This window comes from Sapajus apella, unplaced genomic scaffold, assembly GCF_009761245.1.
Source record: "Sapajus apella isolate SASKATOON/1434 unplaced genomic scaffold, GSC_monkey_1.0 scaffold69, whole genome shotgun sequence".
NCBI classification, from domain to species: domain Eukaryota; kingdom Metazoa; phylum Chordata; class Mammalia; order Primates; family Cebidae; genus Sapajus; species Sapajus apella.
The window spans coordinates 11208796-11221506 of NW_022437009.1; the positions used below are offsets into that span (position 1 = coordinate 11208796).

The following is a 12711-nucleotide window of genomic DNA, read 5'->3' on the forward strand; positions in this document are numbered from 1 at the left end:
GACAAGGAGTGGCTCTGGTAGTTAAAAAAAAAAATCAACTTATTACTTGCATCCCAAGCTCCTATTTTGGGAGAATAAACTCCAAATAGTATCTCCTAAGGGAGGTTGATAAATATTTGACCATTAATTATAGACCAATGTCTCCCTCAAAATGTATAAATGAAAAACGAAAAATCTAACACTCTCCTTTTTTTCCTGTTCCTTGCTTTTATCCTACTGGTTGTGTTAACATAGTGTGGATTGAGGATGGGTCAGCTTGTGGATGAGCTTTCTGCCTTCCTGTCTGTAACTGAATTTTTCCAATTAAAAAACATCCCCTTTGTTCTGGCATAGTTGTATACATTATTCCAATATTTTTAACAATGAGGCTGTTCTCATTTCACACCGAACAGCACACAGTGAAGACGGTCAGTGAGAACCGGAGCTACTGTCAGTGAAAATTGACAGCGGCCAGCTCAGGCGGCAGAGGACGACGAGAGAGAGCGGGCTGCACCCACATGGACGAGACCGATTTTTCACAAGACACGACTTATAAGCAGGAGGATTTGCCTTATGATGGGGACCTCTCCCAGGTTAAGATATGCAATGGTTACAATTTTACCTCAAAAAAGGATGCCCTTGAAGTTTCAAATCAAATTATTTTCATAGCAGATGACCGTCAAGAGAAGGCTATGCATAATGAGACTTGTGGAAATACAGCTATGACCATGCCCCTGGGCAAAATGGCTGAAAATGCTGCCAATGAAAAAAGTGAGGAAGAGAAACAATGCACTGCAACTCCTCATACTCCAGCTAAGGAAGGAGACGCCTCGGAGTCAAGCATTTCAGATATTTTACTCCATCATCTTTCCAAAGAGCCGTTCTTAAGAGGTCAATGCATTGATTGTGAAACCCTCCCAGAGATCTCAAATGCTGACAGTTTTGAAGAGGAAGCTATTATTAAAAATATGATTTCACGTCATAGTAAGAATTCTTGGCCAAAAGAACAAACCCCAGAACTCACTGACCAACTCGGCCCCCAAAGGGATGGTGAAAACAGCCATGAGCCCAGTTTCCCCACCACGGCAGAAGAAAATATCTCTGAATTAGATGAGCCAGTGGCTGCTGGAGATAGCAGCCATCAAGAAAATGTAAATGTTTTAACTAAAATCAAGGGTCCAGGTGATAAACAAAACAGTTGTCAAGGGCAGGCTCCCCAGAAACAGCAGACTGAAACAGCAAGTTTGGGCAACAGGTTCAAATATGGCCAAGGTCAAATTCATTACCAGCTCGCTGATTTCTCTAAGATTGCTCCCAAAGTGAAAATTCCTAAAAGTGAAATAGTTGATAAACCACTTGCAATAGCTAAACAAGCCAGCTTTTTTTCCAAGTTGAGAGATAAACCTGCTCTTGTGCAAGACATTTTAGAAACCACGTGTGAGTCACCCTGTGCTGAAAAACACCATCAAGAGCAGAAAAGGGAAATCACTGAACCTTCACAACAAATCCAGGTAGATGAAATGCTCTCCTGTAAATACTCTAATTGGGACCCCTGCTCATCTCTTTCAGTGTGGGTTTTGGAGGGTGAATAGAGCTTGGTTCTAGTTCCAAGGTTTTATTCAGCACCCTGGGTCACCCTGGGTGAGTGACATGGCCGCTCAGACTCTCGATGTCCTCATGAGAAGCATTAGGGGCGATGCTGACAAAAACATATGAGAGAATAAAATCCATATTCCACAAGCCGGAATTTGGCTCTCCTCACTTAAACTTAGCCACCTTTCCTCAGGAGTCATCCCCAGTTCCCTGGCTGGTCCCGAACCTCTTCTCAGGCCCTGAGCTCTCTGAGTTCCTGCCTTGCATGGCAATCCCATCTCGACTTACCAAAGACCTGCTCGTTTTCACGGCCTCCTTCAATTCCCCCTTGGGCCACGTAACTTTTTGGGTCTCCCAAGTCACGAGCTTTCCCACACTTGTCTGTGTAGTCCTTTCATCAGCATGTGTACCTCACCTGCTTCGGATCATAAGAACAGAGGCATCTTCTTCCTCCACTAGATTCTCAGGCTCTGGAGGGCAGCAACCGTATCTTCGCCTTTGCATTGCCTAACTTCCTCCAGAGGCCTAGCCTTGTGTCTTATGTACCTTACGCCCTTAGTTATTAATGCTGTGTTGAATGGAATTAAGATCTTTAATAATGGATTTCAAGCTTGTTATCTTGGTAATCATTTGGTATAAAACTTTGTTAATGGTTAATTTGTGCTATTTCCCCCTTTCCCTTACCCCATCTTCTCACGGCCCCCTACCAACTCCCCAACGTGCTGAGCCTCAGGACCCCAGGGATTATTGAGGCCCAATAGTCAGGTAAATCCATATTAATAATCAAAATAAACATTTTAGTTATTTGACACTTTGCCTAGACTGCATGGTCTTCCTTTTGAGCCTTGTTTGAAGGCGTTCCGGACTGAATGACACTGCCTGTCTCCATTTCTATTCTCTTTCTCTTCTTTTCTGTAACCTAACCTTGGAAGTAATTTTTCTCTTTTCTTTCTTAAAATTTCCAGTTCCATTCTCATTCCTTAGCTCCCCTCTCTTTCAGCTGAATGCTCTGGGGAGTTTGAGCAAAACCCCCTACATCCAAACCTGAGCCAACAGCCCACCTGGCCGCGACGGGGATGCTCTCTAAGTCTGAGAGAGACCTACACTCCCGTGGTATTGGGAAAAGTTGGGATTCCTTGTCTTGGTTGCAGGAGAACATCCTCGTTGTGTTCAGTTCTCAGTTCCCCGTGGTTAGCAGGAGCAGATGGATATCAGACTCATCTTCCTCTGGTATGGGGGTTTGAGGTCAGGTATCTGATTTTTTTTCTAGTCCTGTCAATTCAGATTGGAGAATTGGACCCAGCAAGTTTTACATCCATCGTATAGTTGAGATGCTCATAATAACTCCCTGAGGTAGGTTCACTTCCTATTCCCATTTTCCTGCCAAGGAATTGGAGTCTTATAAGCGGATGAGGCAATTGCTTGGGTCACCCAGCAAGTAAGTGTCAGAGTGGAACTCAGCCTTGGCATCGTGGCCCTGGCTCTTGACTACAACACTGGCTGCGTCTATGATGACTGAACATGTTGAGTCGTTCTGAATAGTGGTGTCATTGATCAATATCAACAGTAATGTTTTCTTACCCTTTGATTGTGCAGATGGACCCTACAGTACAAATCCACCAAGAACTTCTCAAAGGTACTAATATTTTAATGTTTTGGTTTTGTCTTTTTGAGACAGGGTCTCACTCTGTCACCCAGGCTAAAGTGCAGTAGCACAATCTCAGCTCACTGTAGCCTCGACCTCCTGGGCTCAAGTGATCCTCCTACCTCATCCTCCCAAGTAGTTGGGATTACAGATGCATGCCACCACACCTAGATAATTTTTGTTTTTTTTTTTTGTAGAAGTGGGGTCTCACTTTGTTGCTGAGGCTGGTCTTGAACTCCTTGGCCTCCCAAAGTGCTGGGATTACAGGTGTGAGCCACTGTGCCTGGCCTAGATATATATTTTGAAAAAAATATTTCTTCTAAAAAATAGCAAGTGGTGGTGACTGCAGCAGCTTTCTGTTTTCGGTACTTAGTAAAACTGTGATAAGTTGAGATGAATGGTCGCCCAAATGTGTTCCTTCTTGTATAGGAATAGAATCTGAGGCAAGTCTCTCTAAGTTGTCACCAACCTCTCAGAAAGGCACTTCCTCAAGTTCTTCTTACATATTTCAAAAGTTATCCCAAGGGAAACAGATGTGTCAGAAGTTGAAAGAACAGACGGATCAACTGAAGACTAAAGTAATACTTTTAAAGCTTGTTACAAACAATATAAATAACCAAATTCATACGTGAGACATCATGCTATTAATGAGAGACTGGAATTTTTTTCACTGCAGGTACAAGAATTTTCCAAAAGAATAAAACGGGATTCTCCTTATCATTTGCAAGACAAGAAGCTGGTAATACATTTTATCCTGTTTTAAAATCTTGATTAGAGAATTTGGCTTGGATAAAGACAAATGACTTTGTAGTGCCATGTTTTCTCGACAGTGGTGGGAGTGGAAATGTTTTGCTGAAGATTAAACCATCTTTGTTTATGCGGGCTAAAAGTGCATAGAATTCTGTTTTTGTATCTATTGAGCCCTCTTTCCTCCTCAGGGGATCTATTACTCATGGCTATTACTCCTTGCCAGTTACTCATAATTAATCTGACACTACGGTAGGTTCAAGAGAAGAACCCAGAATCAGTTATAAAGGGTGGGCCTGTCATGGTTGATGAGTTCTGGTGGATTGAGGTTATAAAAATCTCCATTATCTGAAAATTAAATATGATTTTGAATACTCATAAAATCAACCTCAAAGCAATGTTTTTCAGGTCAAATTATTTTACTTTCACATCGTTGCTAGCTGCTGCATTTAATCAAACCATTAATTTATGTCATCACCACAGCAGCCTTGCTGTCAGTGCCAGGGTCATGGGAAGTGGGGTGGAGCAATGGGATGAAGGCTGAGGCTCGCAGAACCAGAAATATGCTGACGTCAAAGATGTACTTGAGGCTGTTGGCTCATCAACAAGGCAGGAGGTCAAAAGTTCTGACACAGAAACAAGCAAGGTTTAGGGCAGGCTGTGCTTCAGAAACCCAGCAGCATGGACAAAAACTGGGGGGCCCACATGGTAAAAGACACAGTTGATTATTCATTCATTCATCATATTAATTAAATCATTCATTCAGCAAATCTTTATCAGGCAATTCCTATGTCCTGGACCCTGTACCAGGCACTAGGGATTGAAGATGAAGAAACAGTCCTTTTCCAAGTGGCTTGTAGTCTCTTAGGAACAAGGGACTGGTAAACAGGTAACTAAAATGCAGGGAGAGAAATGTTACAGAGAATGCTGATGGCAGCCTAGAAGAGGCTCACCCTTGCCAGTGAGGGGACATTTGAAAGGCTTCATGGAAGTCACTTCTGAGCTGGGTGTTGGAGGAATAGGGATGAGCTTGGCAGAACTGGACCAAGGGATATTCTAGAAAAAGGACACAGCAGGTACAATGGCACAGGGGTGGGGAAGTGCTGTCAGCGTGAGGGGCTGTGGGCACTGTCATTTACCATACTGTGCTTGGGAGCATGCAGTGACACGGGCGTTGGGGAGGAGACGGGAGAGGTGGACAGGGGTACACAATGAAGGCCCTTACGCCATGCCAAGGAGCTTAGATTTCATCCTGAGCTGACAAATTGGGCAGCACTGAAAGGTCTTTTTTATTATTTTTTCCGAGACCGGGTCTCATTCTGTCACCCAGGCTGGAGTGCAATAGCATGATCTCAGCTCACTGCACCCTCTGCTCCCTGGGTTCAAGCGATTCTCCTGCCTCAGCCTCTAGAGTAGCTGGGATTACAGGTGTGCACCACCACACCTGGTTAAATTTTATATTTTTAGTGGAGACTGGGTTTCACCACGTTGGCCGGGCTGGTCTCAAACTCCTGATTTCAGGGTGATCCGCCTGCTTCAACCTCCCAAAGTGTTGGGATTACAGGCGTGAGCCACCACACCAGGCCTCATTGAAGGTTTTCAAGCTGACAAATGGGAAGCACTGTGGGGGCAAGGCTGAAGGCAGAGAGATTGGTTAGGAAGCCAGAGTCCAGGTAACAAGTCATGAGTGCCTGAATCAATGCTGGCAATAAGGATGGAGACAGGACAAATCTGGGGATTTAGGGAGATGGTGGCAGATGGAAAGGGCTGACTAGAGGAAGGAAAGAGGCTTGGATGAGCTCCAGATTTCTGACTTGGGTAATCAAGGTCAGGAATAAAAGCAGAGGATCCCGTTGAGAATGGGTATGGAAGGCAGGCAGGAGGCAAGATGTCAAGTTCAGTTAGGGGTATTTTGAGTTTGATTGCCTTTGGGACATCTAAGTGGAGAGGTCCAGTCGGCACTTAGACCAGTGGACCTCTGCAGTGGCCTGCAGAGCTGTTTGGGTGAGAAATGTAGATTTGGGCATAGTTATGGGTTGATGCTCTGGAGTGGATGAGACTGACCAGGCAAAATATGCAGAGTAAGAAGTGAAGAGGGTCCAGGAGAGACTCGAGAGAAATGGCAGCTGGGGAGGAGCAGAGGCGGAGAAGCCAAGAGAAAAGAGGGCTTGAAGGAGAGGGGAGTGGACCCAAACAAGAAGTGCATTGGATTTGGCAATCAACAGGTTATAAGGGTCCTTGGCAAGCCTGGTTTTGAATGAAGTGGTAAACCTGGAAGCCAGATTGCAGGGATTGTGGAGTAAACAATACATAAACAAGATCTCCAGATAGCTAGGATTTCAGAAATTGGGAGAACACAGAATTTTAAAGAGCCAAGCAAAACAGAGAAAACTGGTTCAGGCATGAGCCTTCAGAAGCCTCGATGTGGGAAGCTGCTTCCTGATGTTATCAGGTCTGTGGAGATCCCTGCTGACTCAGAGCAGAGTAAAGGTGGCTCCTGACAGTATTAGCCAGTGGTCTGGGACATCTGGGCCTAGGTGGCTCAGAACTGAAAGAAGCCAGACAGGACTACAAGCAACCGCCTCAGCCCGAGCAGCGCCACACAGCGGAAAGGATTTGGATTTTGGAGCAGATGTCCCACTTCCACTTACTGGTTACACGGCTGTAGACATGTTGCAGCACGTCTTCCCTCTCAGAGTTGTTATGAGAATTCAGTGATGCACATTTCTGCCTAGAAAACTGTGCCCTATCTTCTGCAGCATAACACAATTTAAATTCCAAGATCCTGAATTATAGTTCATAATTAGCTTTTTTCTCTTTTCTTTTCTTTCTTTTTTTTTTTTTTTTTAAAGACAGGGTTTCACCTTGTTGGTCAGGCTGGTCTTGAACTCTCGACCTCAGGTGATCCACCCACCTCGGCCTCCCAGGGTGCTGGGATTACAGGTGTGAGCCACCATGCCTGGCCTTTTTTTTGTTTTTTTTTTTTTGAGACAGAGTCTCACTCTGTTGCCAGGCGCCAGGCTGGAGTGCAGTGGCACGATCTTGGCTCACTGCAACCTCCTCCTCCTGGGTTCAAGCAATTCTCCTGCCTCAGCTTCCTAAGTAGCTGGGACTACAGGTGCGCACCAGCACGCCCAGCTAATTTTTGTATTTTTCAGTAGAGACAGGGTTTCATCATGTTGGCCAGGATGGTCTTGATCTCTTGACCTTGTGATCCACCCACTTCGGTCTCCCAAAGTGCTGGGATTACAGGCGTGAGCCACCGTGCCTGGCTGCTTTTTTCTCTTTTCTCCCTTGAACACCTAATTCCCCCTCATGGCTTCACCTGCCATTTTCAGGCTTCCAGTTCCTTAATTTCTTGGCCTGACTTCTCATCCATGGCACAAATGTTTGTGTCTATGTTCACCTTGGGCACCCCACCCTCACTGCAAACTCGACCTTATCCAACACTGATATCTTCGAGCCTGTTAGTGTTTCCAAATTTCTGTTTAGTCAGGTCTACCACATTCGTCTCACTTCCCAAGCTTAGACACTCAAGCATTCTCTTTGAGATTTACAGTGTCATTCAGGGTTCTGGTAGGGACCAGATGGTTACTCAAATGGGGCACCTGAGGAGAGCTGAACAAAGGCATTGTTTTACAACAGTGTGGTCAAGGATAACGGAAACCAGTGAGGGATGGAAAAGCATCTCCTGGAAGGACCCTGGGGAGCTCCCCTTTGTCCTGAAGGAGCAGAGGAAAAGCAGGTCCTGGAGCCTAGAGAGCTGTCACTGTGGGGGTAGCTGACAAGCCCTGTGGCTTTTGATGGAGAGACGGAGTCAACTCCATGATGGCACAGGGAGGAAAAAAAAGACACCCATCTCATCCTCTAACACCTCTCTCCTGCTGTTGCCTTCCATTGGGGAGCCTGTGGTGCAGCTCCTTAAAAGTCAGCACAGAGAAAGATGGAGGATGAACCTGGGAGAAATGAAAAGCATCTGCCACACTTGGCATTTTTTATATACACTTTAGCCAATATGTTCCCAAACTCTTATTTGTTTTAATATGAATAAGAATTGGCTGGGAGTGGCGGCTCCCACCTGTAACCCCAGTACTTTGGGGGGCCAAGGCAGGCAGATTACCTGAGGTCAGGAGTTTGAGACCAGCCTGGCCAACATGGTGAAACGCTGTCTCTACTAAAAATACAAAAATTAGCCTGGAGTGGTGGTGCACGCCTGTAATCCCAGCTACTTGAGTGACTGAGGCAGGAGAATTGCTTGAACTTGGCAGGCGGATGTTACAGTGAGCCGAGATCGCACCACCGCACTCCAGCTTGGGTGACAGAGCGAGAGACTTCGTCTCAAATAAAAAAATTAATAAGAATTACTAATCTGTTGAGTATGCACTATACTCCTGGCACAATGCATTATCTCATTTAGCTTTTTAAATATGAGGCAAGGAGGATTATCTTAATTTTACAGATGTAGAAACTAAAGCTTAGAGAGTTCAAGTTTACTAAAATCATACAGTGAGTAAGTGACAGAGTGTGAACTTGAACCCAGTTGTGCCTGATCCCGTAAGCTCACCGAGGTATGTTTCTGCCCTGGGTAAATTTCTCTCCTGGTCCAGGCCCTCCAGAGCATCCTTTAAGCCTGACATAATTTGCATTCCATCCACTGGGCCTTGGCAAAGGTAGCTATCTATCTATCTGTCTGTCTGTCTGTCTGTCTGTCTATCTATCTGTCTGTCTATGAGTGTCTATCTATCTATAGATAGATAGGCACTCAAGCATTCTCTATGAGATTTACAGTGTCATTCAGGGTTCTGGCAGGGACCAGATGGTTACTCAAATGGGGTGCCTGAGGAGAGCTGAACAAAGGCATTGTTTTACAACAGTGTGGGCAAGGCTAAGGGAAACCAATGAGGGATGGAAGAGCATCTCCTGGAAGGACCCTGGGGAGCTCCCAGGTTGAGTGTCTATCTATCCCCAAGCCAGAGCTGTTGAGCTCATATCTACATCTATAGATATAGATAGAGGGAGTCTCGCTCTGTCGCCCAGGCTGGAGTGCAATGGCATGATCTCAGCTCACTGCAACCTCTGCCTCCTGGGCTCAAGTGATTTTCCTGCCTTAACCTCCTGGGTAGCTGGGATTACAGGCATGCACCATCATGTCCAGATAATTTTTGTATTTTTAATAGAGTTGGGGTTTTCAGGTTTCACCATTTTGGCCAGGCCAGTCTTGAACTACTGATCTGCCCGCCTCAGCCTTTCAAAGTGCTAGGATTATAGGCATGAGCCACCATTTCTGGCCTTTGGCAAAGTACTCTAAGCCACAGTCTCTTATCTCAATGGAATAACATCTCTAAGACCAGGGACTGTGCCTAACATAATTTTGTAATCTCACACTTCTGGTCCAGGGGCAGACATAGGCAGTGCTCGGGGAACGTTCAGTGACAGGGGATGTGAGACTGAAGCCTCCATACGCCTTCAACATGCCCCTACCCTGCACAGTTTAAACATTTATCTGCCCAAGGCTGCGTGTAGTGACGTCTGGAAGAGTCATTCACAGCTTTGGCTAAATCTTCCTGCTGTTCCTTCCCCATCTCATCCTCCAATTCCCCACAGACTGAAACCCAGGCCCTGTAACTACAGTTCCTTTTTAAGATCTGCGTGGCTTCAGACATATTGCTAGAGCTCCAATTTCCTCCTTTGTAAAACTGGGATAATAACATATACTTTACCACATTTACAACATTGATGTGTGGGTTAAATGAGAAATGGGAAAATGCTTTGTAAGCTAAAAACCATTCTGCAAATATATGGGATTATGAATGTCCCACGAAGGAAGGCCAGAGGCCTCTGAGCGGGTTCTGAGAGAGAAATCAGAAGTAACTATACTTTTGAGCTTTGTGCTGTGAGGGCTTGTGAATGTTGAGATGATCCTTGGGTTGTGTGTACTTTAGATGTCAGACTCTGAGACAAGGCAACTGATACTGCTGGGAGAACGACAGCAGCTCTATTTTGACATGGCTGTAGAGTATCCTGCATTGTATTTTTGGGAAAACGATTACACACACAGGCTTGCATGTGAATGATTCCAGTGACTTCACTGCTGCAGGTCCTGGAGAAACTGCAGGGACGTCTTGAACTGCTGGAGCAGAACTTTCTGGCCACCAAGGACAAGCATCTGACTTTGCAGCAGCAAGTCCACAAGCACGAGTCAACAATTGTTGGTGACTTTGATCCGGAAAGGTCAGGTTTAAATCAATTGTGTAAGGTGGAGGGGTCAAAGGTAACCTCCTTCAGGTGGGATTCTGGTGTGGCTGCTGGCCTATTGCTTGGAGAGCCACCGGTTTAGGGTCAGCAAAAACTGTGTCACCAATGAACAAAGTGTCACCTCATGCCACAGACAGCATGGAGGATCTGCTGAGTATAAGGTACTGTGCTGGATACTGATCAGATGGAGCACCCAGAACGAATGATTGTCTCCTGGAACAAAGGCATTGTGCCAAAATTTTGCGATCTGTTGGATGTCATTATAATTCGTTTGGAGACCCAGAGGAGTGTAAGAGAACCCTGGAAAGGCTCACATGATAACTACAGAGGGCCCTCTCCTCCAGCTCTCCCCTCGCCCTCTCTGATCTCTCCTCACACCTGCCTTCATTGTCTTTGCCTGTTCTCTCTTCTGTCCCTCTCTTTCCCCTTTTCTTTTTTTTTTTGAGATGGAGTTTCGCTCTTGTTACCCAGGCTGGAGTGCAATGGCGCGATCTCGGCTCACCGCAACCTCCGCCTCCTGGGTTCAGGCAATTCTCCTGTCTCAGCCTCCTGAGTAGCTGGGATTACAGGCACGCACCACCATGCCCAGCTAATTTTTTGTATTTTTAGTAGAGACGGGGTTTCACCACGTTGACCAGGATGGTCTCGATCTCTTGACCTCGTGATCCACCTGCCTCGGCCTCCCAAAGTGCTGGGATTACAGGCTTGAGCCACCGCGCCTGGCTCCCCTTTTCTTTTTCTTTTTTCTTTTTTTTTAAGACAGAGTCTTGCTCTGTTGCCCAGGCTGGAGTGCAGTGGCACTATCTTGCATCACCACCACCTCCACCTCCCAGGTTCAAGCGATTCTCCTGCCTCAGCCTCCTGAGTAGCTGGGACCACAGGCATGCGCCACCATGCCTGGCTAATTTTTGTATTTTTTTTTTTTAGCAGAGACAGGGTTTCACTCTGTTGGCCAGGCTGGTCTTGAACTCCTGACCTTGTGATCCACCTGCCTCGGCCTCCCAAAGCGCTGGGATTACAGGTGTGAGCCACTGCGCCCGGCCTCTTTCCCCTTTTCTTTTCCATTCACTGATAATTCCAAGAGGCACTGGGCAGGAGGGGGTCATTGTAAGGCTGATTGGTGCTGGGGTGAGGGACCTACAAATCCTGATAAAGGAAAAGTGTTAAAGCTTAAAGTTAAATGATTTCTGAGTTAATTCTCTTTAGAATCTTGGACACTCACTCCAAACTGAAGTTTCTAACTGGTGGTTTTTAGGGCACTGTATTCACCTCTCTTCATTCCAAACAATTGTAAGCTGTATTCCAGGACTCAAGGAGAGGATTCTTTCCCTATAATTTCCTGGTATAAATTAAAACAGACTATTTAGTAGGCTTAATATTTGTAAGTTCAGCCCTTTCTATTCATAGCGTTTTAAAATGGAATTGTTGTTGCCAAAATTTTTAATGGTTTACATTTCAGTCCTAGCATTCTGTGGTATTTTTTTCCCCCAAGGTATGGTTTTACTTTTTTCAAAATGAATGAAACCTCTGTTTACCTTTATTTCAATACTGAGTAATTAGACAGCAAGCATGGGGTTTTAGTATTGATTTTTCCTAAAGGCTTTTCTTGGGGGCTAGGGGTAGAAAGAACTCCACATACTTCCACTATTTAAAATCAATAGAGTAAGGGTATTTATTTTCCAAGAAATGTCCTGTTTGGGCAGTCGTTTTAAAGACAGGCTTCTGTGCACATTAAGACCAAAGTTATTCAATGTCTTATTTATATCCTAGTTACAACCACAAGGTGCCTGGCACAAGTATAAATAAAAAGAGCTTCAACTGCAATTACATTCCATATACGGGAGAAGCTTTCAACACAGGGGTGAGGCAGGGACCCGGCCTTCCCCAAATCTCAGCTAAAGCCACCTTGGGACAGGCAAAGACTGATCAGCCCCAGATTGGTTCACTTGTTCTCAAATGGGCATAACGTGACAAGGAACAGAATCCTATACAATCCTTGGGCTCTTGGTATGTTGAGAACCTTCTGAGTGTTGAGTCCAAAGGCCAATGCAGATGGCTTTCTGGAGGGGCAAGAATTCTGCAAATTCATTGACTAGTCCCTTGTTTACATCACCTGCTGTGCTCTCGTTAAAGCCTTCTCAGAATTACCTTTACAAGGTAATACGTAAAAATATTTGCTTGGGTTTCATGCATCTTGCTTATCAGAATGTAGTCCAATACTAACTTGATTCTTTCACAAAGTAACAGCAGAAGCAAAGAATTCAAGAAATGGGGTTCTACCTTCATCAACCACTTCTCCCTGAGAGTTTCAGCATAAAATCTTATCTTCTGCTTTATAGAAAAGATCACAGCTTCCTCAAAAATGTCTCCTCCATCTCCAAATCCCCATGTTGTCACCTCCTCTCCCTTCCTTAATTTGCTCTCTAACCTCTCTAACCATGGTCCTTGAACCCATCTCTTTCCACTACCTTGAGGTCTTGCTCCATCATTTC

General features: G+C 45.2%; 1 protein-coding gene across 1 annotated transcript in view; it reads left to right on the top strand.

The window, feature by feature from the left end:
* Window positions 1-214: 214 nt before the first annotated feature.
* AKNAD1 (AKNA domain containing 1) overlaps window positions 215-12711 on the top strand; it is a 37523-nt gene continuing 25026 nt past the window's right edge. Inside the window, exons 1-5 of the mRNA XM_032249912.1 lie at window positions 215-1490; window positions 3169-3208; window positions 3647-3795; window positions 3894-3956; window positions 10062-10195. Coding sequence (XP_032105803.1) covers window positions 498-1490; window positions 3169-3208; window positions 3647-3795; window positions 3894-3956; window positions 10062-10195 — 1379 coding nt within the window. The 5' untranslated portion in view covers window positions 215-497. The remainder of the gene's footprint in view (window positions 1491-3168; window positions 3209-3646; window positions 3796-3893; window positions 3957-10061; window positions 10196-12711) is intronic.